The sequence below is a fragment of the Glycine soja genome, chromosome 2 (assembly GCF_004193775.1).
Source record: "Glycine soja cultivar W05 chromosome 2, ASM419377v2, whole genome shotgun sequence".
NCBI classification, from domain to species: Eukaryota; Viridiplantae; Streptophyta; class Magnoliopsida; order Fabales; family Fabaceae; genus Glycine; species Glycine soja.
In genome coordinates this window covers 15,548,793-15,575,388 of record NC_041003.1, presented here as the reverse complement: position 1 = coordinate 15,575,388, position 26,596 = coordinate 15,548,793, and the positions used below count along the sequence as shown (strand labels likewise).

The window sequence follows — 26,596 nt, the reverse complement described above, 5'->3', positions numbered from 1 at the left end:
GAGATCATTGTGTGGATTCACTTGAATTTAATGTCATTACACCTCCTTGATTGGCTCTGTGGCCTATCATATCATTTCTTGGATTCAACACGTAAATAACTTTAAATTTGTTATAATCATTACATTCTTATCCTTTTTTTCACCTATATCATTTGCATTAAATGTATTATGTTTTATCCTCTTGAAATTTAGCCAATCCCCATGCATATTTGACTCAATCATTTTTTTGGTTTAACAGACATTGGAGATAATGATTTATTTTGGACTGAATTTGATTTTGTTGAATTTAATGTAGTATTAATTAAGTGTTGTGTCTCCACTAGGAACATAGCTCGTATCTGTTTTTACTCCACTACCAACCTTTATAGGCAAAATCTGACAATTATAATTTCTAGAGAGGTGAACATAGCATCCACATTCAACATAAATAATATTGAACTTTATACCAATGGTTGTTAAGCCAAGCTATTGGTTAAGTAAGGTCAATTTCAACACATATACGTACAAAATGCTCTTTCTCAACCCTTATAGTATTGATATCAACTTTAACCAGTCTACCCACTATAACAACCATTGTCAATATTAACAGAAAAAAAAAAACTCTTGTCATGCAAAACCAAATTTTTGCACTTCTGCATGGGAAGATGAAAAATTTACATCTCATTATGTTATTGTCAAGTAATGATTAAGCATCTCTCGTTGTCCACCTGAAGTAACCTGTTGACAGAAAGTCTCTAGATTTTGTAAGACTAATTTTTCAAGTAAATGTAACAAAAAATCATGTGAACCTTTTGCTTTAGCAAAAAGCAAGTCATTGTTAGCACAATATTAGTAAGAAACAAGAAGTTCATTTCTAGACACTCAAACAGACAAAACAATTGCCATCAAAGTCTTCTTCTAAAATTTTAAGGGATAATTTTTTTTTATTCATATGAAGAAAATATACAACGATATAAGATCATCTTATCACATATCTCAAGAAAGGTGATGCAAACCTTTATTCAATCTTGGTTGTGCAAGGAGCAACCAATTTTAAGCTTTTTTGTGATTTGCTTCATTACTAACCCTTGCAAGACATTCAATGATTGGCTTCTTACTTGAAGAGATGCATCGGAGTGAACCCCGCATGATTTTTGTGGATTGTTAGAAGCATTATGACGTATATTTTAAAAAGCGATCTATGTTTTTATCTCGTGCCCATCATGTGGTAGTGGATCAATGTGTGTATTCACTTGAATTTAATGGCACTACACGTCCTTGATTGGCTTTGTAGCCTATTGTATCATTTCTTGGATTTAACATGTAAATAACTTTAAAGTTATTATAGATCATTACATTCTTATCCCTTTTTTCACCCATATCATTTGCATTAAATGTGTTTATGTTTTATCCTCTTGAAATTTAGCGAGTCCTCATGCATACCTAACTCCATCATTTTTTGGTTTGAAACACGTTGGAGACAATTTATTTTGGCTTGAATTTTATTTTATTAAATTTATTGTAGTATTAAGTGTCATGTTTCCACTTGGAAAATAGCTAGTATCTGTTTTTACTCCACATTTATAGGCATAAGCTGACAATTATAATTTCTAGAGAAGTGGCCATAGCATCCACATTCAACATAAATAATATTGAACTTTATATCAATGATTGTTAAGCCAAACTTTACTCGCTACAGGTTAAGTAAGGTGAATTTCAACACATATACATGTAAAACATTCTTTCTCAACCCTTATAGTATTGATATAAATTTTAACGAGTCTACCCATTATAACGACCATTGTCAATAATAATAGGAAAAAAAACTCTTGTAATGCTAAATCAAATTGAAACTAGTAAACCTTATCCATATTATGGTTTTTTTGCAATTTTGCATGGGAAAATGAAAAATTTAGATCCCTTTACGTTACTACCAAGCAATGATTAAATATCTCTCACACTCCACCTAAAGTAATTTTTTCTTATCTTCGAGTAAATCCACCTTGACCGTGTAAAAGTCATTATCAACCACCATAATGTTAAACCCTCCATTATATTAAATTTCCAAATTCTTCACAACTTTTCTTTCAATGTATTGTAACACAAATCTTTCCCAGCAATTTGACGATAATAGCATCTTGACATGGATGTCACAACTTAAAAGAACACAAAATCGTCCTAGTGTACCTCTAACAATAAGTAGTTACCGTCGTCATATTTTATGTGAAATAAATTCCAAGAAAGTAAATTTGTATTCTCCATTACAAGTAAGGTGTATTTGTTCCAAAGGACTTTGTTCTACAAAGGATTTAAATATGGGATGCTAATAGTGGTGTCACTATTGCAATGACATTACCTCTGTCACTATTACAGAGCAAGTAAAACCTTTAGTTGTCGTTACGTTTAGAATATATATATAAAAAGATTCAGTCCATTTATATATAGATATGTAACCAATATAAAAATTACAATTTTTCTTTTTTTTACATTAAATTACAATTTATTAATTTTAAAAATATACACATAAATTCGATTTTACCCACCATAAAAATAAACTTTTACATTTATAGAATTTAAATCAAATGTGACTTTCAACTTAAAGACCAAATTAATTTGACAAATTGATTTTGACTTTTCTTTCTTGTTTTTGTCAACTTAAAATAATTTTTGTTTAAGTTAATCACTCTTTTGATTCCTATGAATATGTAAATGTTCACTTTTAGTTTTATCTTTTAAGATCCTCAACTTTTAGTTCTCTGCTTAAAAAATGTGTCACATTAAATCACGGTCACTAACTCATAGTGATACTTAGAAATCTTATACATTAACATTTTGGGTGACATTGCATGACTGTAATTGTCACATAACAAATGTTTTTCTTTTCATCCCTAGAAATTTTTTGCAATATTTTTTAGTTCCTATAAAATTTAAAACTTACTTTTGATTCCTATAAAATTCAAAATTTGGTTATAGTCTTCATAAATTTCATTAGTTTGATTTTATTCTTTGTAAAATTCGATGTTTAATTTTAGTTCTTAATTTATTATCTTATTTTAGTCATTTTTAATTTTTTAATATTTTCTTCATCCATTCTTACATTCATCTTACCAACACTTAGAAGAGAAGAAAAAGAGTATATTGTTTTTTATTTTAATCAAGAGATTTATGTAATATTTATAAAGAAGAAAAATATTATGACATTAAATTTATACTAATATATCATTTTAGTTATTTTATCAAAAAAATATTTTTATTCCTTTTTCCGGAATTCTCACTCCTAAACATATTCTTACGAGAATGGACATGCTGTTGAATAATTTTTTTAAATAGGATTACATGCATATTTTATGGAAAAGAAAAATAAAAAATTTTATAATAATTAACATAATGCTTGAGCTAAACTCCTTAATAATTATAATTATATTTAAATTGGGACATTTATAGTATGGTATATAAGAATAATTTTCTTCACGAGATTTGATTTTTTCATATAGTAAGACTTAAGCCCAAAACTTTTCCAAAGAAAAATTAGAATATACCACCTGAATTAATTACTAATTAATATTGTTGAATTATGGTGCAAAAGTACTAGTCTTGTCACGAGTGATAATTCACAAGTGTCCTTTTTTGTTTTATATGTTGAATTACACTACAAGAAATTTTTCTTGTAGCTACAGACATTTTTAATTATAGACTAATTTAGTGTAGGTAGAACTCAAATAAACTTATACTTACATGTGTTTATTGTAGGTAAAAGCAAAATAATTTATACTTATTCAAGTTTGGTGTAGGTAAAAATAAAAAAACTTATACTTACCTATATTTAATATAGATAAAATCTCTAAAAACTTATACCTACACTTTTACTTATGAATATAATAAAAATTATATTTTTTATTGATGTAAATATGTTTTGATTTTAATTTTAATATGTATAAATAATTATTAAGATTATTTATTTAATTTTTTATTTTATAGAAAAATATAAAATTTGTAACTTAGTTATAATATTTTATTTATTTAAATAAAAAAAATTTAGGTGCAGAAGCTGCAGGTGTGAGAGCATTTTCGAGTGAGTAATAAGGGCTTATTATTAAGTGGAAAAAACGAGGTGATGATAATAAAAAGAAAAGCAGGCAACAGGGGCTTCCCCACACCATCCTCTCCCAACAAGAGCCCCCTTCTTAAATTGCGCACTCCTTCTTTATCCCATTCTTTCCTGTTGGGGAGCCTAGGGTTAGGGTTTCTGAGAGATGTGGGATGTTCCATGCATTCGTGAGCCTTAGCGCACGCGGTTGGAAGCTGTTCGGGCACGGTGATGACGCCGGTAATGCCGCCGCCGCCACAGGAAGAGAATGCAAGGACGGCCTCCTCTGGTTCCGCGACATCGAAAAGTTCGCTGCCGGCGATTTCTCCATGGCCGTCGTCCAGGCCAACCAGGTCCTCGAGGACCAGAGCCAGATCGAGTCCGGCGGCTTCAGCACCTTCATCGGCGTCTACGACGACCACAGCGGCCCCGATTGTTCCCGCTATGTCTGTGATAACTTGTTCCGCAATCTCGAAGGTTAGTTACTTCGCGATTCAATCTCTTTCCTTATATATAGCGCAATTCCAATTCTCGATCTTGAGTCAGAACTGTTTTTAGTTGCTGAGTCTATACTATATAACATTTATCAACTTTTATTTTTGACAAGTTTTCATAATTTCATCATATAAATAGGCGTGTGCAGAGAATATACAAGAGTCCGGATCCTTTAGAGGAGCAGCGTCGGAAGGAGTTGCAGCAGGGTGAAACGGGGACTGATGGGATTTTTGGCTAAGAATGGTGCTTACAACACTCCGCTGAATGGTTCAGTGTATGAGGTGAGGGTATGCACTGAATGGAAGTTGGAAGCATTGTTTGTTAGACGATCACTCGTGCTGTTTTTTAGCAGGAACTTGTTGGTTTGACATAGATGTATTCTTTTACCTCCTGGGAACCAGATTATTTCAGGTTAACATTCTTGATGCTTGATCATTATATAGAAATGCATCTGGGACATGACTTGCTTATCAAGGTGTGGCATTATTGGCTTCTAAAATTAGGAATTGTCAGTGTCAGCTGAAACTTTGTAACATATCCATTGGCATATTGTATAAACAAATTTATCTGGTTGAGTATTAAAGCACTATGGATTTTCTAGCAGCTATCTCTTCTTTCTTTTTTAATATTCACATTGTGTTTGCAAGAGGCGGTTGGTGTGAAGTGGAAGAGGACCTTCTGTGCATCATACCAAAGAAATTGAGTGACATTATGCATTGAAAGGTAATGCATTCCTTTGATATCTTGGATATTAAGGAATGGGGATATGTATTATCTGTGAGAGAAATAATGTCTAGAATATGAAGTTATCCTACTTAGCACGGCAGATTTTTAATGTTTGTTAGTTGTTGTTTTTTTTTTTTTGGGGGGGGGGGGAGGTTAGAGGTGATGGAGGGTTTAAAATACTTTTGTTGTATATTTGTTCATCACAAGATTGCTACTTGCTCAAATTATTGGTCTATTATATAAGTCAGCAGTTGCATTTGAACATTCTTTTGAATTTAATTTTGTGAATGACATGATTTACCATGAATTATTTTATTGTGATTGCTTTGGATTTTAAGTGGCTGCAACCTCTTCTCTGAGCACAATGACCAACTCTTAAAGGAAATTACATTCTATATTTTTATTGGATCAAAGGAGTAATGAATTTTTATTATACAAGAATTTATTTGCTGTCATTGGTGAATGTTTCAGATTATTGTATCTAAGTGAGGTGAATTGCCAAGAATTTCATGGGTTCCCGTGGTTAACGTTTGGCCATGATATATATTGCATTAGCTTTGTTTATGAGCTATTGTATTTTTTATTTGGCCTTTAAATTGTGAACACTAAGCCTCAATAAATGTGAAAAATGAGTCTTTCTTTTTTCATATCATACCTACTGTTAGAGAATTTTCTCCAGCTGTGTTTGAAAACATATTTGTGCTTTTCTTGGTTTGAACAGGCGCTGTCTTGTATTAATGACTTTTTCTTTTGCAAATTGTATTGACTATTGAGGCGAGGCCTAACTGTCAACGAACAATTATTGATGTTCCTTAAATTTCTAACTTCACTTCTTTTTTTCCTGGGTTCTTGTTATTGAACTTTAAGCCTATTATTTAACCTTTTTTAACAATGCTTATTTTATTTTTCATCCTTCTAGCACATGAATAGGAAATATACAACTTATTTTGAGCTTTCCATGCCCTTAGTGTTCATTCTCTAAAATTGTATAAAATTCTTTAACGCAAGTGGAAAGTTAGCAAAAGTTATGTTTTTATCATATGTATTCATCGTCTGAAGATTGAAGTTTTCACAAGTACAAGAATTTTTTTATGATATTTGTCTGCAAATGTCACTGCAGTATCAAGTAACAAAGCAAGCAAGTTGAGGAGGTTACCAGTATATCCTAAAGTATAGAACTTCAATTAGTTGTTCCTTCAGTCTCTCTAGAGGTACAATGCAAAACTTGGTTTGTTATAATGTGTTTTTCCCATTGTTTTATCTTTATAGATTTTTAAGATCTGAATTATTTACTTTTACTATGTTGTAGTAATTCCTTATTTCTTATATGATAGATTATGACATTGAATTATCATTGATTGCTTGAATGTTCCGTTAAATTTTTGGTAAAGTGTTTTGATTAAAACATCTTTAGGAACAATTACTAATCTGTGTTTAGAAACTTAACTCCCTACCTATGGGTAATTATGAAATTACCCTTTAACTAGTTGGAAGAAAATTGACCTGGGTCAATATAATGCAAATTTGTGATTCTTTCTGGCTCTTACCTAACTTACTATTTATGTTTGTTTCAGTAAATTTGAGGCTTTTCCTCGGCTAAAATCTATGTTCACTTTATACAAGTTACCACTAAATACTATGTTTCCTCTACTCAATTTGCACCCTGCTCCAAATGACTATGAGTTTGCTGACGCACTGACGTTGTAGCAGTTTCAAATGATGAATTTTGTCACCAGAAAATTGGCCTGTTGTCTAATATTGTGGCAATTATTCCTTTGCTAGTTTTAAAATATGACCATGAGGTGTTTTGCTGTTGAATCAGGAGGCCATAACTAGATCTTTTTTGGTTCAATGGAGGCTTTTAGTGCCGCTCAAATTGATAGAGCTGGTCTGTGATGAAACTTAAATCCTAATTGGGAATTAAATGTTGGTTGTTTTGATGGTTGCCCATGATTTCTTTCTTAATATTCCAATAATATCCTTTTACCCGTTAAAGGAGTCAAGTAGTCAACTATTTCAGCTGCCCCCCGGTTACACCCTTTTAGACCGTGATAGAACATCTTTTACTTTTGGAACATTGACATCATGGGTGAGGGGGGTTTGTTAAATTTAAGATGGGATTCACTTGTTTTTCTTTAATGATTTCTACAATAGTTGATGCATTTATGTAAAAGCTCATAATATAATTGATAATTCTATTAATTGGTACAGCTGCGAGATGGGGTTGCTAAGAGATGTAAAGCATCCACTTCTCATTCAGCATCAATTTACTGGATGGGCGATAACGCAGTAAGCATAAGCTGTATTTTTTTCTGGTTGAAAAAAACATTAATAGTTTTAACTCAAAAACCCGGAAAAATTGGTGGTTGATTATTGATTAGTAGTAGGAAACTACTATATGACTCTTGTAAGAACTTTTGCTAAAATGAGTTCTCATTATCAATAATTATAGTGTTTGGCCAGACAATAGGAAACTAAAATATTTCAATGTTTGCTGCAGGAGAGACAAATTTTTTGAACAAGTATGGGGCTGAACTACTAGAATCCTGTGTTGAACCCGTGGTGATTCACCACCCCAAAGGACACACAATACCAAGATTAGGTGCGCTACTAATTTACTATATATTTATCTTTGTTATCTATTTGTATTCATATGCAGGTGCTCAGATAGGTTCTTATTTCATATTTTATTCATTTGCTATGAAAAAGAATGGTTTTGTGTTTGAGTTATTGATATGAATAGTTTTCTCTTTTCCTTTTCACATGGTAAGAGCTTGAAGACCATGATGGATTTCATCGAAAGAATTAAGAAAGATGTCTCAAAATAAGAAACGAGTTTAGACAACCAGCCAGTGCTTCAAAGGGATTTTTGAAATATTTATTCATTTTAACATAAATTAATAGCATTGCTATTTGTACTCTTATACAAATTTGTTACTGTTAGATCCTCAATGTAATCAATTATATAAGAGTCATATTTGAATATATAAGCAGAGGCTTTGTGCCAAATTTGTGACAGCATTCACTCCCATCTTCCCAGATTTTATTTTTTATTTTTTGGTTCATTAGTCAAAATTTATTCTTTGTGCACAGCAAGGCTAAAATGAAAGGTAAGAAATTATAATTATTATAGGATTTATTATTATTATATGATTTATTATTATTATTATATGATTTTTACCTACAGTTGAAGATGATATGTATATATTAAAGACTTTTACCTACAGTTAGGAGATGTAAGTAGAAGTTAATGACTTTTACCTACACACTATACATAGTAGGTAAAACCTATAGTGACAGACAATTAGCCGTCATTATACGCCCCCTCGAAGTTGAAAGAAGAAACGTCTGTAGGATAAAGCCTATCATACATTTACCTACAAATTTTTTATTTATAGTGACAGTTTTTGTCTGTAGGTATAAGTCATTTTTCTTGTAGTGTTTAGTATATGATTTATGATTTCTTCGAGCAAGTAGATATTTCGCATTTGAATGATTGTTTTTATTCTATTTCCAAGTTTTTTTATTCAATTGGTGGTCAACATGTTCCCTTCACTTTATCCAATTATTTAGAGTCTCTTTCTTAAATTACTAAAATTATTTTTTTACTGTATCACACGTTTCAATATAAAATATATAATTAAGATTGAATTAAAAAATATTTTAATTATATTTAAACGTAAAATTTAATTATGTTTGATAATTTAAAATAAATTTGATTAAAAAGAATTATATTAAACTCTAAATCAAACCCTTTCGCATATGCTGGGCATATTAGTATAGATTATTAACATCTCTAACTAACTCTACAGATCTTTGTATGGTTGAATACAGAGAAATTGGTAATTTTTGAAGAAGTGATGATGCCATAAATTATTATAGAAGTAGAATTTCACTGTTCCAATGACACAAGGGCCCAAATCTATGAAGCTATTATTGGAAGGAGTTGCATTAGATAAAGGACTAGCATTAATTTAGTTAATTTGTTCCTTTTCTGAATAAGAGTTCCCTAAGTACGCGCACGAGGAAAGAGAAAAGACAATCACACATAACTTGATCATTCTTTTATTCAATTATATATAAGAACAGAAAACCTTCTTTTTCAATTTTCACAGGGGGGCAGTTTGGGGAATTCGAGCAGAGGGCGCGTTTGGCAAAACGTAAAAGCATGGAGACGGAACCCTTTGTCGCCACGTGCCTTGGCGTCGGGGGAACTCATTTGTCTCCTTCCTTGTACTAGCTTCTCTTTCCACCACCCAAGACTTGATCAAAGTATCCTCATGTTGTGCTTGTGTTGTGTTGCTACTCTCCTTCTTCCTCTTTTCTTCAATGAACTTCGTATCGATCTTTAAGAGAGTATGCACAGTTGTTAGTGACATATAATATTCGTCAAAGGAGTTATTAGTGGCATATAATATTATATGTCTCTATTAAACAATTTTTTCGTCTGTTAAAGTTAAAAAAATACTTCTGTTCCAAAGGCATATAATCATTTATGCCATAGGACATAATCGATTTTATGTCATTTTGTGACACGTAGATGGCTAAAATTTTGTATACAATTAAATAATAAAAACTAAAAAACATATATATACTTAAGGGTAAAATAGTATTTTCATTTATGTACCATTTTTTTCTTTTCTTACATACAAAACAACATTAATTTGAATATTTTTCCTTTTCCTCCACTTTATCTTAGTTCAACCAAACAACCTTAATTTTTATTATATTTGTACTATATTTACCTTTTATTTATTTATTTATTTTTCTTTTATCTCCTATTTCTTTTCATATTTTTTTTCCTCACAACTAAACAAAGGCTTACAGTTTTTTTCACTGGATAGTTCTTTTGCTCACAATTAATTATGTGTTTTTTTCACAGTTACCCAATGAATGTCTCTTCAAAAGTAATAAAAAATATATGTGAATAACCAATGTTTAACTAATCACAGTCTAAGTACAATGGACAGATGAAATGATATGTGCAAAAACTCATAATGGATAAAGCATACTTAGAATAAAGAAGAATAATGAGTTTAAATAACACACATAATTAATTGTACCCTAAAAAATCATAATGAAATCATGAAAAAATAGAAGCAAGTATTTATTGTCTCACTTTTACTTTGAAAAATCAATTGATTTTTTCTCACCATAATTCTATTCAAGACACACTTGAAGCTATTTAATCATGAGGTGGAGTATGATTTTACAGGCATAAGGTGTTAACAAGGTGCAAAAGTGGTTACTAATATGTGGCCTCAACCTAGTGAGAAAGGTGGTAAATCCTTGGAAATATGTTGTTTTGGCCATAGATTTATGGCTAAAGTTGACTCTATCCCTTCTCAAGCTGCTTGATGTAATGGCGATCAATCTAAATATATAATGGTGTTGATAATGCATTACAGGATATAAATATATAAGCCACTTGCATATATGATTAAACTATATGAAACATCTTAAATTAAGGTCAAGTGCCTCAAAGGCCTTTAGAGCATCTCAATTACGAATTACGATCACAGTACATAAATGATGCCAATAGTCGTAATATAAGATTTTGAGCATTCACTTCCTTAATTAAATTTAGACTTCTTTAGGATCATTTTGAAACAATATTCAATAATTTTTTGGACAAAATAATGTATCTAAATAACGAATTGTGCATTTTTCTAGTGTGTGAATGAAAATTGGCAAAATTAGTTTTGAAGTGAAGTATTTTATTTTTATTTTTTTATCTTAAAAACAAGTTAATAGTAAAAAAACTAATTTATTTTTTCCAATACAAAATTACCTAATTTTACTTTAATTTAAAATCAAATTTAAACCTAACATTAATTCTTTCATGTGCGACTAAATAGATATCTAAAAGTATAATGTCAGTAACATTTTCTTTCTGATTAATTCAAATTTATCTGTCACCGATGGTGTGAAAAAAATGAATGAAAGAAAAAAACTCTTGACCACAAGTAAGGAAAGATAAACAAAAGAATCAAAATGAATGAAACAAACTCTAGATAACTTAAAACTAGAACTAGATTTTTTCCCACTAAAAATGAGTTTAAATAATTTAAAATTTAAAACTAATTTAATTCTCTTTTACCCATATATGGTTATTTCAATTTTAAATTTGAAAAAAAAATCTTACTACCACCTTAAGTTGGCCTTAATTTCTATTTGATATTTTGACGTATCAATTATTTTGAATATGGATTTAAAGTCATTACCATTAGAATAAAGTTGCATTATATTTTGGATAAATATATGGATTTGGAAACGATGTTTAACTAACCTATGCAATTCTAAAAATAAAAATTATGAAATATACCAATTAAGTGTAAATCCAAACCAGTAAACTGAAATTTTGGCATGGGTGACATTTGGTATAGTGTGAATGAACAAAAAAAAAAAAAAATGGTGCTGTTTTTACTGTTTATAGCAATAGTAGCATTATCAAAGAGTTCCCCTTCTAGAACTAGTAACGTACGCACCGCTTACATTTACGAAAATAAAATATAATTTCAGATACGAGAAAATGTTGATAACTTATTTTCTCTAATTTGGAAGATTCAAAAACTTTAACCCCAACCCATATCGTAAACAAGGCCAAAACGGGGTTGTCAATAGCCATCAAGAACAAGAAAGGTTCTGTATACAAGCTTGTACGTCACAAGTCATTTCTCCCTGCCTCTCAATACACACAAGCATACAAACAAAAACAAGGGAAAAAAAGATAATATTAAAAGAAGGGTAAACTAACCTTTTAAATAGGATAGTGATAGAAAAACTAAAAAAAAAATATTTCTAATATAAATTATAGAAAAACGTAAAAAAATTATAAATAATATAATTTTCAGCTTTTAATAAAATTATTTTTATTTTCAAATTCTGACTAGTATTTTTAAGATACTAATTAACATTTGTAAAAAAAAAAATAAAAAAATAGCGACCGAAATGAAATACCACATCCCAACTAAAAAACAGCCCCCTAATTTAATTTCCGGATTTCTCTATATTTATTATTTAAACGGTGGGACCCTTTATATATAGTTTAATTCGGCCGCCAGCTTTGTCGTCTCTTTCGTCTCTCCGTCCATCCCCGTCGTTCTTTTGCGTTTGACTCTCTGTTGTGTTTCTCTCTCCACCACTCCTTCTTATCACTCTCTTCCTCATAATATTGTGATCTCTCTCAGTTAGTTCCCTTTGTGAAAGCACATACATATAAAGTCTTCTCCTTTGTTTGGCCGACAAATCTATCCAAAGGGAGAGATACCCCATTACCCACCCTATTCTCTCAAGATAAGAGCTTTTTTCCCCCCTTTCTGTCTCTATTTTCCATGTATTATGAGGCGGCATAAAGGGTCGTTTATCGTGACTGTGAAGATCACTTTTTGAGCGTGTTGCTGTGGATTCGGGTTTTCCTATTTGCTATCGAGAATAAGAGAGGAAGAACAAACATGACTGGAAGTAATGAAGTCAACCTCAGTGAATCTAAGGTAAAAATTACTAAAATCCATCTGGGTTTTGTTTTTCACTTTCTATTTTATCTGAAACCTGGTTGTATATATATGTTTCTGTGTCTTCCTTGGTTTGTTTCTTCTGTGTGTGTTATGTGGGGTCTTGTTGATGAAGGGTTGCGGGGGATGAAGGGGGGGGGGGGGGGGGTAATGTTTTAATCTTTTGGCTTCAATTGCAAGGCTAAGGACGGAAAACATATCTGAGTTTCTGAGAGAGCTCTCTCTCTCTCTATATTTTTATTACCTTTCGGGGTGTAGTTAATAATGGTGGCACTTATAGGATGATGCTCTTTTTTGGGGTTTGTTTAGTTTTTCTTGTAATTTGTATTTCTTCCCGGTTTCTTTTTCTGGTAAGTTGGAAAATTCCAGTTAGATTTGGTGGTGCAAGATGCAAATTCCTCTCTTCTCATGAAGATTTTGTAAGGCGGCGTGCCCTTTTGTAATCCTTGGTTTTGCTCTTATTTGTCAACTTTTCCTTTGATAAAATTTGTTGCTTTTAATAAATCTGCTAATAGTGCCATCTGTGATACTCTCAGCTTAGTGCCCTGGTTTTCTGATTAGAGGAGTCAATATGCAGTTTTTCTTATAGTACACCAGTGTTAAATGGAGTGCTTTGTGGATTGTTCATATGGATAAGGTTCTAACTTGTAATTATATCTTAAATCTTTTGTAGAGTGTTGTTCCACTCAACACTTGGGTGCTTATCTCCAATTTCAAGCTGGCTTACAATCTACTAAGGCGTGCCGACGGAACGTTCAATCGAGAGTTGGCGGAATTCCTGGACCGTAAGGTCCCTGCTAATGCAATTCCTGTTGATGGTGTATTTTCTTTTGATCATGTTGAACGAAGCACCGGGCTCTTCAATCGGGTGTATCAACTAGCTCCTGAAAACATGGGGCGGTTTATAGAGCTGGAGAAGCCCTTGAGCACCACAGAGATAGTTCCTGTTATAATTTTCTTCCATGGTGGAAGCTTCTCTCATTCATCTGCTAACAGTGCTATCTATGACACCTTCTGCCGCCGCCTTGTGAACAATTGCAAGGCTGTGGTGGTTTCTGTGAATTACAGGCGATCACCTGAATATCGATATCCTTGTGCCTATGATGATGGCTGGGCTGCACTTAACTGGGTTAAATCAAGGACATGGCTTCAGAGTGGAAAGGATTCCAAGGTTCATGTGTACTTGGCTGGTGATAGTTCAGGCGGTAACATTGCTCATCACGTGGCTGTGAGGGCTGCTGAGGAAGATATTGAGGTGCTAGGTAATATTCTTCTTCACCCACTGTTTGGTGGGGAGAAGCGAACCGAATCGGAGACGAAACTGGATGGGAAGTACTTTGTGAGGCTGCAGGACCGTGACTGGTATTGGAGAGCTTTTCTCCCTGAAGGGACCGATCGAGACCATCCGGCTTGTAACCCATTTGGCCCCAAGGGTAAAAATCTTGAAGGGCTCAAGTTTCCCAAAAGTCTTGTTTGTGTGGCTGGTTTGGATCTTCTCCAAGATTGGCAAGTGGAATATGTGGAAGGTCTCAAGAATTGTGGCCAAGATGTCAACCTTCTATACCTAAAGGAGGCAACTATTGGTTTCTACTTCTTGCCTAATAATGATCATTTCTATACCCTCATGGAGGAGATAAAGAACTTCGTCAACCCTAACTGTTAATATACTACTTAACCTTACTTAAAGGATCCCATACATAACTAAAAGCCTGACATTTCACCTGGGTAATCTTTTTCTTCTATTTTTGTATCTTTTTTTTTTCTTTCCCAACTTTATAGTGGTGGTGTGTAGTTATATAAATTGTGTAGTGCTACTTACTGTCATAACATCTATGGTGGTGAATCTGAGCTTTCTGTAATCGGTGGCTACTGCTTCCTGTGCTGTGCTCAAATTTTTGAAGGGTAGCACCAGTTTCAGCAGTTTGAAGTGCCAGAGTTCAGTTCATTAGTGGGGTTTGGCTGAAGCACCGTAAATGAAGCTTACTCTATTTAACTTTTTCAACCTCAGTAGCTGCAGAAGGGGAGTTACAAGATATGGCTTTGGTTCAGTGAATGCATTTATGTTGTATAACATATTATTGAATGGGAACTGGAGCAAATGCCAACCTGTTATGAACTTTTATGTTCTATAAATGGCTTGTTTGTTTACTTTTCAGTTAGAATTTTCATCAGGAAGAAGCCAAGGTTGTAATATATTTCACTTGTTTAATTCAAATTAAGCAGTTTCATCTTCTAGACATGAATGCCACAAATGGTTTTGCTTTTATTGTGGTATTTGAAGGAATGTTCATGTCTGCAAGTGTGCTTAAAAACTTAGGTTGCGCAGTTATTTTTGTCTTTTCTGATGCAAGGACTATTTTTATGACAAAAGAATAAGGATATGGAAGGACTATGGTAATGTCTGAACATGGCACAATTTATCCATGCTGTTTAGACCTTCTTGTCGTCCGAATCATCACCACCAATGGTGAAGAGTGGAAGATAAAAGTAGTAATATGCACTAGTGGTTAAAAAGATGAAGCGTTTGAATTATCATGTGGTTTTTATACCAAACTCTTTGCATCTCAGTTAGGGGTTGAACATAAGATTCGCCTCGAAAAGTTGATACCAAAGTCCAAGATGGAAAATGAGAAGAGTTTGGCGTCATGCGTGTGCCTAATCATAAGGATAATGAAAAATGTAATGGAAACGAGGTGGGTGGGAGAGGAGGACCATCCTCGGTCCTTGATTGCCTTAAGCAAATCTCATCCACCAAAAAGACACAAAAAACTTTCACAAAAACTGTGGAACAATCATAGGGAATATTAATGATATTGCTATGTACGTTGAGACCAATAAGAGAGGTGGTATGCATGAGAAATTTTTACAGTCCAGTGCTTCCTAATTCCTACTCCACCTCTGAATTGATTCAATCATACTAAGAAAAGGAAGGTTACGGGGGCAACCATGCATGATCAAGTTGACATCCACAATTGGAGTCACACTGTCTCAAACCAAATATAGTTGAAGTTCCTTGACCAAGCAATCTGCATATATAACTGAAAGCAGTGCCCATATTCAGCCACAAGAGTGCACAAAACCCGGAGTAACAAATCAAGTATTTAGCTACATCATTATGGTCTATAGAAATAAGGATGGAAGGACCTTTACTTAAGGCAGGAAGATTGATGTGGTAAAAGATAAAACTCGAGTTCAAGTTTGATGGCAATTGTTTTTATGCAGTTGAAGGAATTTAAAATTTAAAATTTGTTACAATTCTTGAACAATTTATTATCTTTCGTTTATTGATATCAGACTCAATGTAAAAGAGGCAACACTTAATTAAGAAAAGATACTTATAATTATTAACTGCGAGACAAGTTTTACATTTCAAGATCCAAGAGTATGTAAGTTTTCAGTTTCAATTCGATTTTGCCATCTTTTATTACAAAGCCTTAATTAAAAACACCTAGAATATAAAGGAAGATAGTTCTTCGTAGATTGATAATCTAAAAATTAAAAATAGAAGGTCATGATTAGGAACCTACATCTGAAACTTCTATGAATTGGGACTTAAATGCTAATCATGCACCAATCAAGTGTTCACGGATTGTTTCATTCTGAAATTATGTGTTTCAACTAGACCTATAGACATCTCTAGTGTATCTAAGGATTTTCATTTGGCAACCGGTGGGATTGGAATCTGCTGAGCTGACATGCAACTAGTATTAGTTGTGTCTCAATACAAGTTCTAACACTTTCATGTGATTCATAATGTCACTGCCAATTGGTCAGACACCTTAATACCAATTTGAGAAGGCAGGTGCAGGGTTATTTTACGTTTGATCAGCGTGCAACAAGGACTTGTGGGACATTATATTCTTGCCCCTATGTATTTTAAATACAGCATATCAAGAGTTCTATATTTAATAAACTAGCTCAATTGGTAAATTCTCGAAACAGTTTATTGTTGTGACTTAATCACTCGGATAAAAAAGATTTAAAAAAAACAAAAACAAAAAGAGACACTCGATTGTGAGTTGTTTTGCAGATCAAATTTTTATTTTTATTAATTAACAAGCTTAATTATTTATTAATATTATTAAATATTTTCTATATCTTTTCTATACCATTAGAATCACAATGTCCCCTCATACAGTTTCACTTCTTTCTTCTCGAGAGAAATGCAAGCACTAACAAATTAGTTACCAATAAACCATTAATTTCATTTCTAAAGTACTATTGTCTCCTTAATAGTTTCTAAACTAAGCAAATTACGTAAATGATCTTTCAAGTATTAGAAATAAAACTAAATAGTCTTTCTTTCTAATAAAAACAGTGCCCAAGGCATCAACATTACATGTTTTATTTTTTTAAAGTATTTTTTAAAACATTTTCTTAAAGTATTTAGTTATTATTTAAACTAACAAAAACAAAAAAATAATATTTATTTTTTTAGGTGAGTGGCATCCCTATGTGGAAGTAAAGAAAACTAATATATATATCAATATATAGAAGAGATATAATTTTATGTAACTGTTTTTTGTGTTCACATTTTATTCTTATTCTTAATAATACTAAATTAGTGACAATAATTAATTTTCTTTATGTAGATTACAATTGATCTACTAACCAAAATTAAATAATTAGACAAAAGTAAATTGGACGAAAAAGAAAGGAAACAAAAAAGTAACAAATTAAATGTTTTTATTCTGCATAATCGTATCAAAGAATTTAGGAAAAATAAAAAGTAAGCTCAAAAGATAAGTTGTTGAACCATCTATGGATATAGCATTGTAAATGTCCAATTGTATACTGTAAAATTTGAAAGTATTCAAACGAGAAATAAATTAACTATGACATAGAAATAGATTAAAGCAAAGCTTATCATATTGCAACTTTTCAAACGTGGTTCGTGTTGTCCTGACGTTGAAGATACCTAATTAGTATTTGGTAAATCCTTATCAGTGATAGTAAGTTAATTATTTTATGATAAATTAATATTAATCTAATGTCTTGTTTTGAACAAACATGATCTTATGCCAATTATCTATTATTAGCAAATGATATCACTGCTTCCTTTTTTTTTATCATTATTTTGTCATTGATTATTAGTATTTTGTCTTTTAATGCGTAACATATCTGAACATATACGTGAGGTTCATTTACTATGACCCTAATTTATAAATTTTGGTTCTCTATATTGTTGGAGTTTAATTATGTTTGTCTTTAAATGCACATGTTTATGAATATACTGTGATATGATTTATAAATAATTTTAGTACGTGATTATGAATTTAATATTTGACTCGTACTCACACAAAAAATAAACATATTTGTGAGGTTATCTTTTTCTTGGAGCCTTTGTTGGATTTTAATTGTATACTAAACCAAATAAAGGTTGTTGAAAAAAAAAATCTGACTGCCCCAAAATATGAACAAATTAAAATGCGCCCACACAAAAGAGGAAGCAATGATAAATTTTGGAATATTAAAACTTAAAAATGACTAAATGAAGCGAAAACACACACACACACATGATGTTAATTAAATTACATTTTTTTATAAAAAAAATACATTTTAAATCATTCATAACTAATTAGTCATGCGTTATGAATGTTATAATCTCATTTAATGTAACTAAAAAATCTGCCAAGATAAATAGAAACATATATTATTATTATTATTATCATAAAATTTGAGTTATAATTTAGATAGGATAATGAGATTTTATATTTAAAATATAAAAGAAAAATCAATAAAAGTACCACATCTACTATTTGGTTTGGTTTGAAACACTCTTACTAAATAGCAAGATACTTGTAGTTGCTGGTATAAGTCATTTAAAATTAATAAATATCCTAATTATAAACATGGTAAGTTATTTTATTTTATTTTTAATTCCCCTTAAACATATATTTTAATTTTTAATTATATTATGTAAAAAGAAACATTTTAAAATTATTTTTTAGTATAAATGTATGTTTCAATAAACATCAAGCACAATTTAATTTTACACAAAAACAAATAAAAACTATCCTTAATTACACATTTTACCACCAAATTTTATCATTCAGTGAATTTTATTATCCAAGTTTTATTTTCGCAAATTTTACGGTTTTTACAAAATAATTTCATTTTGTTGTCAACATGATGATAAAAAGGACAAAAAGTAAAAACTTGAATGGTAAAATTTATAATAAATAAAGTTGGGTGATAAAATGTATAAAAATTAAAATTTAAGTGATAAAATGTAAGAAAAATAAATCTTGAGTAATAAAATTTGTTAAAAATCTTGAGTAATAAAATTCATAAAAAATAATAATGATTGGATGATACAATGTGCTGTTAAACCTCAAAACTAAAGGTAACTGAAAATAGAAATAACAAATAAAGAAGAAAATACAATAATATAAAAGAGAGATTGTGTGTTGCGGCTTCTTCTCCGAGCACATGCAGAGTAGAGAATCTTGTTCATCTTCACCCACCCGCCTTATCCAATATTTAATGGTAACAGTAACATCATACATATATACATATATGATGGATGATTGTGTGCCAAAAGCAGAAAAGTCCTTCAAATGTTACCCTTTTGGTTACATTACTATCTATTATCACCATTCACTACTATAGTATTACTATTTATTATCCCAAAGATTTACATAATTAAACCATAGATGTTTCCTCTTTTTACTTATTTTCGTTCATATAATTTGTGACACGAGTTCCTTGGTTTGACTGTTTCAGTTGACTTTCACTTTGTAGTTCTAATGATGATTTTGCTTATTCACGGTGGAAAATTATTTGTTAGGGATAAGGGGAACTGGGTTCTATAATTCCTAATTCATTCCTGCTTTTGCTTGCTTCCTCGTAAAATTTTAGTTTTGAGTGCAGCGAGGTGGGGTTATTTTAGTTTCGCTAATACTCTTCAGAATTAAGAATGTCATGAATTATGATGTTTGCCAAATTCTCTTACCCTGGAACCTTATATTTGTCGTCGGAAGGTAGTTCAATTTCTTTAAATTTAGTGCTTCAACACAGCATACCAACCCCATTTTAAGGTGAAAACCAGAGTCAGGCCCTGCTTGAATAAATTTCTCAATAAGTACTTTTATAGGAGAAAAAAATAAGAAGGTAAAATGAATTAAACTTCTATGATAAGTTAAAATTAACTTATGCATAAGTTAATTTACAAAAGTTATCTCATTTAGCTTCTCTGAAAACTGGTTTTAACTTTTGCATAAGCTAAGTTTAACTTACCAGATGAACTTAATTCATTTTATCTTCTTAAAGTATTTGTTGGAAAGTTTTATCCAAACCAGTCCTTAGCCTAGAAAGCTCTGCCAAATCAATACTAATATGCAGATGTTTTTCTCAAGGAAAGATCTTAACTTTCTACGTGAGAAATGAAATAGATTTATCTTTGAATGATCTTTGTTTCATTTTTTTTCCTTTGCTAACAACGGTTTCTAATTATTTATATGAAAAATGAAATCTGAAAATTTACTCATTTTTGTGGCTATTTCTTTGTCTGTAGGATTTAGAACACGGAGATTTTATGAACATTTTGCAGGAGATAAGATGCACCAGCATTACAAAATTTTGCGTGCTTCTGTGAATAGTTATGTATGCCACATCCAGTGCACGTTACATTGACGAAATGGGTTATGCTGTGAATCCGGTCTCTGTGTAGATGGAGATGCCATTCAAGAAGATTCTAGTAGTGGACAAACTAAAAGGCCATTAGAAAATTTAGACAATGAAATTGCTCAGATAACAAAGTTGAAGTCACACCCCATCAACAATTAGTCCTAGTTGGAACTGGAAGACCAGAATTGCCTGTTTCTCCTGTGAAGATGCTGGCAGGTCGGGAATCTAATTACTCCAGCCGATCGCTGTCATCTTTTGAGCAGATATTTGCCTGTAAATGGTCCCTGGCTAATTGACCAAATGTCTAGTAGGGCTTATGTCTCCTAGTTTCAAGCTGATGGTTCTCTTTTTATTGCTGGGTTCCAGCTTCAACCTTATATGCATGCTATAGTTTTGATTCCAATTAAATTGCTTTGCAGGGAAGTCACATAAGAATATACAACGTGGACAGAGGTTGGAAAGTTCAGAAGAACATTCTAGCTAAAAATTTGAGATGGACAATCACTGATACATCTCTTTCACCTGATCAACGCTATCTAGTAAGTTACTGTGTTCTACATCCTTTTAATCCTTTTCTTATAATTCTACTATTGTCAGGCAGACTCAGGCTTTTTCTTATGGCATTTGTACTCTTCAATTTCAGGTTTATGCCAGTATGTCACCCATTGTGCACATTGTAAATGCCGGATCTGCTGAAACAGAGTCCCTAGCAAATGTTACAGTAATCACAACCAATGCTACTCCCCCAGCCCCTACTAATTCCATAAATATTGCAATTGCTTTAAATGCTACCAAATATTACAGAGCAATAGATATTAAAAAATTGGATTTTCATGATATGTGCCAATCATTTCTGGTAGATTTGGTGTATGGATTTTTTTCATTTTAATTGTATTCTTTTCCTGTTTGTAATATTTCTTCAAATACGCAGGAGATACATCATGGTTTGGATTTTTCATTAAATGATGATGGAGGATACTCCTTTTGAATTTTCTGTGTGAAATTCTCAAAAGACGGGAGAGAATTAGTTGCAGGAAGTAGTGGTGATTCTATTTATGTATATGATCTTGAAGCAAATAAGCTCTCACTTCGAATTTTAGCACACACGGTATTGCTACTAGGCATAAATACTACATTTATTTAGCTTCGTGTGCTTTAGGCTATTGTTTGATATCTATTGGTTTATGTATTTTTGTTGCAGAAGGATTTAAATTTCATGATTTCATGATATAATTGCAGTCTCTACAGGCTATATAGAATTGATTGTAACATGAAGGGGCAGTTTTATATTCTGTGTGATAGATTGCTCAACTGAATATGAACCACTCTATGTATTGGCAGTGCCTTTACAGCAGTGCATGTCAAATTTTATTTGAGATCGTGTTTCATTGATATATTTGGAAATAGAAGTTAAAATGTACAATAAATTTGGAGAACATGGGTAGATTTTCATATCCTAAGGAGGAATGTTGATTTTATTCCTAGATTCTCTTTGAGCTACAATGCTAAGTCTATGTTTGCTTAAGTGCAAAATCAAGATCATTTGAGAGAATAACTTTGGTAATCAAATATAGAATTACTACTTGTAATGAACAGATTTTCTGCACTATCTTTTTGGCTGAGGGGTACATTGAAGGTCTAATCCATTATTTGCCTTTGTAATATCTGGAATAGATAACCCAGAGTTGGTACGAATAATCTTGCTGGAGAATCACACTGCTTCTTCGTACCCCCTACCTCACCCCAAGCTACCAAAATAAATTAAAAAATAAAATGTCCAAGCCAAAACATATGAATTGGATTGGACTTAAATCCTTTTTCATTTCAGTGCAGAAGTTATTTTCCTATTGTGCTAACTTCTGATGGTTCAAAAATATTAATCCATAGAGGTTCTAACATTTGGTTTTCATTTTATGTCGCAGTCTGATGTGAACACTGTACGTTTTGCTGATGAAACTAGCCATCTTATTTACTCTGGGAGTGATGATAGTTTCTGCAAGGTTTGTTCTACACCATAAGATGACTTTTCTTTTCTGTCAAGATATTATGTTCTTTTTCCCTTTGAGTATCACAACTTTTGATTTTATACATGGGAAGTGGTGGCCACCTTTTACATAGGAAGTCAATCTCAGTCATACTAGGTTAAATAAATATATACTGAGCCTGAAAGTTATTAGTTGAGAGATAAGTGTGAGAGTTCTTTGCTTTGGTCAGTCAGAAATTCCATATCTAATAATTAGGATTGTTTCGTCCTTTCCCCCAATTTTTGGTGAAGGATAAATTCTAATACACAAGTTTGGTTAGGTCTGGGATCTGCTTAATTGCTAAAGGCAAGCCAGCAGGGGTTTAAATGGGACACCTTGAGGGCATTACATTTATTGATACCCGAGGAGATGGACTTTATTTCATTTCAAATGGTAAAGATCAAACGTTCAAACTTTGGGACATACGCAAAATGTCATCCAATGTTACCGGGTATTTTTTTTTACCAGGAATATTCTGATTTCCACAGTTCTTGAATTGTAAGCTTATATGTTTTGACAAAAGGAAATAAATAATGAGTAAATTAAACTTTGGGCCCATATTTTTGCCTGATTTTACTTTGCCACCTTATAGTTTAAAAAGTGTGAATAAAGCAATGGAGAGATAAAGATTTATACATTTGTTGATTTGGAAATTTTTTAAATTAAAATAAAATTTTGATAAAAGATATACTCATGGTGATAGTGTTTACTTATGCTAATGTCATCAAATGGATTAATGTGAAATTTAATAAGATAAAAAAATGCTTGTAAACTACCATGTGAAATATGCCATGTCATCTTATGCATTTAGTCACTGGGAAAACAGCTATGATGCTCAGATATGATAAATGTATCGGATACGATTATTTCAAAAATATATAGGATCAATACATGTAAGATACATATTTAGAAATGTATAAAAAATCATAAAATATATAATTACAATTCTGCAAACCCAAATTAATTAAAAACATATTTGTTGAACATTAGTGAAAACAAAAAAAAAAATTACAACTCAATTGTCATCATAAATTACTTTCTATTATTTACATATAAGAAAAGTACTATAAATCTCCTTGCTTTCTTGAAATCATTCATAAAGAAAACAATTTCTATTTTTGGTTCATTAAGGGACAATTATATATTATACATAAGTTTTTCATGTAGTTGTATTGGATTTTCATAAAAATACTTTAAAAGTTTGGATACTTCACTCATACTTATGGGCGAAGTATCCAAAGAGTATCACTATTGGTACAGGAGGTAAATTGAATTATTGGTGTTTCATAGTTTTGAATACTTCATGGATACGTATTGGTGAAGTATCCAAGAGTATCGGTATCGGATACGTATATGATATGGATACGTGAGGCAAATTGGAGTATTGGTGTTTCATAGGAAAACAGCAATCAATTGAGCTGATAATGGAAAATTGAGATGATATATTGTTCATGACTCAATCTTCTTAACACATGTCTGGAATAAATAAGATGACTGAAGTTCGTGTTGGGGTAATATATAGCTGATGAGTATTGCTATGCTGCTGATATATAACAAGATACAGATTCAGTTATGCCCACATTTCCATAAGGTATCATGGTGGAATTTGAATTTATCTTAATTCTTAAATGATTCTATCAGTTAATTACTTAATTATGCTTGTGAAATTATATATATCAGATTATGAGGCCGATTTTTTCAATTATCTACGAAGCATTCTCACTACATTCCATCGGAAAAAATGCAAAATACTGGAAATTTTATGTAATTTTGTTTACAGAATGATGTTTCATGTTGGACTCATGATTCTGTCTCTATTTGTGTTTGCATGACTGTGGGAAATTGAAGATCTTAGAATGATTTTCAGAATTCAGTCTTGCATGTGATATTTATAGATCTTAAACCTAGCTTATGATGTCTGTTCCTTTCCAGGATTATGATATTTCTATCTAGATGAAATTGTCAATGCAATGACATACTATAACAGAGTTTTCTCTCTATTCCAGCAATCCTGGGTATAGGAGTTACGAATGGGATTACAGGTGGATGGATTATCCACCCCAAGCAAAAGACTTAACTCATCCTTGTGATCAGTCAGTGGCTACTTATAGAGGCCATTCGGTCTTACGCACTCTCATCCGCTGCTATTTCTCCCCAGCATTTAGGTGAGCACTAAGCTTGCATTGCTCTGTAATTGTTGTTCCTTTTCTTGTCATGGTCCTCTTTTGATCTTTTTCTTCCTTAAAGCTGCAATTGTTTGCCTGAATCAACAAAACTGTTTGTAAAAATCTGCTTTTTTTTTTTTTTTGCAGGGGGGCAGAATAAAAACAAGTTGTGTCAGGTTCATATTGGACCAGCATGCAGCTTGCTTAGCATGTTTTTAAACTTCTTTTTTCAAGCAAAATTTTGACTTTTGAATTGTTGCGAATTTGATTAATTTAGCTTGCCTAATGTTTATCTTCAATTTTACAGCACGGGCCAGAAGTACATCTATACTGGATCACACCACGCATGTGTTTATATATATGATTTGGTATGTATTTTAGTTACTACTGCTCTAGCATTGTATCCATGCTGTATAATTGGGAAAACATTATTCAGGTACAAGATCACTAAAAAAAGTACATTTCATAAAAAAATAACACTGATATCCCTTATATTAAATGGAAATCCACCTTTTTTTATCTCTATCCATGTTTCATTTTTTGAGGTAAAATTGTGGATTATGATATATTTCAAGCATGGGTAATAAGACTACAGGTTTCTGTCTTCATTACCCATACAATGGCTTGCTTAAAAGGAAACACTTATCACACTGAGATGAACACCTTTGCTGACTCTACATAAAATTCCGCGATGCAGCTGCTGTGAAAAAAATTGTAGAGGAAGAATGGTGGAACGTGATGGATATCCTCTTAAGCCGTCATGCATGAACATACTTCATCCTAATCAGTAAATTTTGCGGTTAGATCGTGCTGTTTGTTTATTTGAAAAGAAAAGAAAAAAAAAACACAACAAAAAGTTCAAGTTGGTTCTCTTTTGATGGTAACTTCGATAATTCACCACCACAGGTGAGTGGAGCTCAAGTTGCAACACTGAAGCACCATAAATCACCTGTGAGAGATTGTAGTTGGCACCCCTTCCATACTACGCTTGTTAGCTCTTCTTGGGATGGAGATGTTGTGAAATGGGAATTTGCTGGGAGTGGTGATACACCAGCCTCTTCAACTAAGAAGAGGGTATGGACAAGACATTTTTATGAACATTACCTATGATGTCAGTCAAAAAATCAGTTATGAAAAAAATGATCTGGGAGATCCATACCCTGTTGTTCATGAAGTTGTATAGAATGTTTTGACATGATAAGGCATGGCGCGAACTGCCACAAAATCTTGGTACATAAATAGCCATGTAAATTGAGATTGGAATTGATTCATTAGGACGTTGTGCCTGTAATAAATTATTTATATTGTACCAATTCGTCATTAATTGGTGCGGTCTTCTTGTGGTGAAACTAGGTTGCTGCATGGTGCTTTCGCTGAAGCATTTACACGTACACTGTACCCCTAATTATTGTGGAGCACCTTTTGTAAAGATCAGGCATAAAGTTAATAATGCTTCTGGTTACTTCAAAGTTAGGCTGTTTTCCTTCAGATAGCTGTAAACCATAGAAAAAACAGTGACAGCATATATTTGCCAAAACGCCACTACCAAGATGCCCATATTACTGTGGTTGTGCCGTTGTGGGTGTCATGAGAATCTTAATTCATAGTCCCATCCTTTGTTGTCTTGTTTTGGTGATTTATCGTAGTATTATTTTCTCTGTCACGATACCTTAGTTCCTTGATTTTGATAGAAGTAGAACACATAATAATGATAGAGAAGAGCAGGTTGATTTATAAAAAGCAAAAGTGTTCCAAAATATTATGAGTTTTACCTTTTAAAGAATGGAGAAATTTCTCACATTATTGGCGTGTGAGATAGCTGTTTCTCGGAAAGGGCCACACCTCCGAAGGCGTTATCTTAACAAATTGTAAAACTATGGGGGACCCTTCTCTCTGCCGTCTGGATATTGGTAATGAAAGCAAAGATGTTATTTCTAAGCTACAAACAAATTATGAGATGATAAAACGTGAGATTCC

The 26,596-nt window shown here is 32.0% G+C and overlaps 2 protein-coding genes, 1 long non-coding RNA gene and 1 pseudogene across 16 annotated transcripts; 3 read left to right on the top strand and 1 right to left on the bottom strand.

Moving 5' to 3' along the window:
• Positions 1–4,100: 4,100 nt before the first annotated feature.
• Positions 4,101–8,312, top strand: LOC114390494 (probable protein phosphatase 2C 42). 14 transcript variants are annotated; one of them, XR_003661940.1, is made up of 8 exons: positions 4,101–4,543; positions 4,700–4,842; positions 4,963–4,972; positions 5,211–5,284; positions 6,408–6,498; positions 7,499–7,576; positions 7,788–7,889; positions 8,059–8,312. XR_003661940.1 is itself a non-coding variant. In XM_028351234.1 (2 exons), exons 1-2 carry the CDS (start codon positions 4,240–4,242, stop codon positions 4,735–4,737), a joined length of 342 nt encoding a protein of 113 aa, XP_028207035.1. In that variant the 5' UTR covers positions 4,101–4,239; the 3' UTR covers positions 4,738–5,168. The 14 variants fall into 14 exon arrangements, 1 of the variants encoding a protein (XP_028207035.1); XR_003661938.1 differs by having other exon boundaries at positions 4,914–4,972; XR_003661939.1 differs by having other exon boundaries at positions 4,911–4,972.
• A 4,041-nt stretch (positions 8,313–12,353) lies between these two features.
• LOC114390485 (gibberellin receptor GID1B-like) lies at positions 12,354–15,038 on the top strand. Its single transcript, XM_028351224.1, has 2 exons — positions 12,354–12,780; positions 13,475–15,038. Exons 1-2 carry the CDS (start codon positions 12,742–12,744, stop codon positions 14,462–14,464), a joined length of 1,029 nt encoding a protein of 342 aa, XP_028207025.1. The 5' UTR covers positions 12,354–12,741; the 3' UTR covers positions 14,465–15,038.
• Positions 15,039–19,326: 4,288 nt separating this feature from the next.
• On the top strand, positions 19,327–26,244 carry LOC114390469 (annotated as a pseudogene).
• LOC114390477 lies at positions 25,034–25,866 on the bottom strand. The gene is made up of 2 exons (XR_003661920.1): positions 25,779–25,866; positions 25,034–25,399 (listed from the first exon to the last, which is right to left on the bottom strand). It is a non-coding gene; the product is annotated as an uncharacterized LOC114390477 (long non-coding RNA).
• Positions 26,245–26,596: the final 352 nt, after the last annotated feature.

Bases quoted from the DNA above. Each gene is read 5' to 3' on its own strand.
- LOC114390485 (XM_028351224.1), top strand. From the start codon at position 12,742: ATGACTGGAAGTAATGAAGTCAACCTCAGTGAATCTAAG. The intron at 12,781-13,474 runs GTAAAAATTACT...AATCTTTTGTAG, and splicing joins TCAACCTCAGTGAATCTAAG to AGTGTTGTTCCACTCAACAC.
- LOC114390494 (XM_028351234.1), top strand. From the start codon at position 4,240: ATGTTCCATGCATTCGTGAGCCTTAGCGCACGCGGTTGGAAGCTGTTC. The intron at 4,544-4,699 runs GTTAGTTACTTC...TCATATAAATAG, and splicing joins CTTGTTCCGCAATCTCGAAG to GCGTGTGCAGAGAATATACA.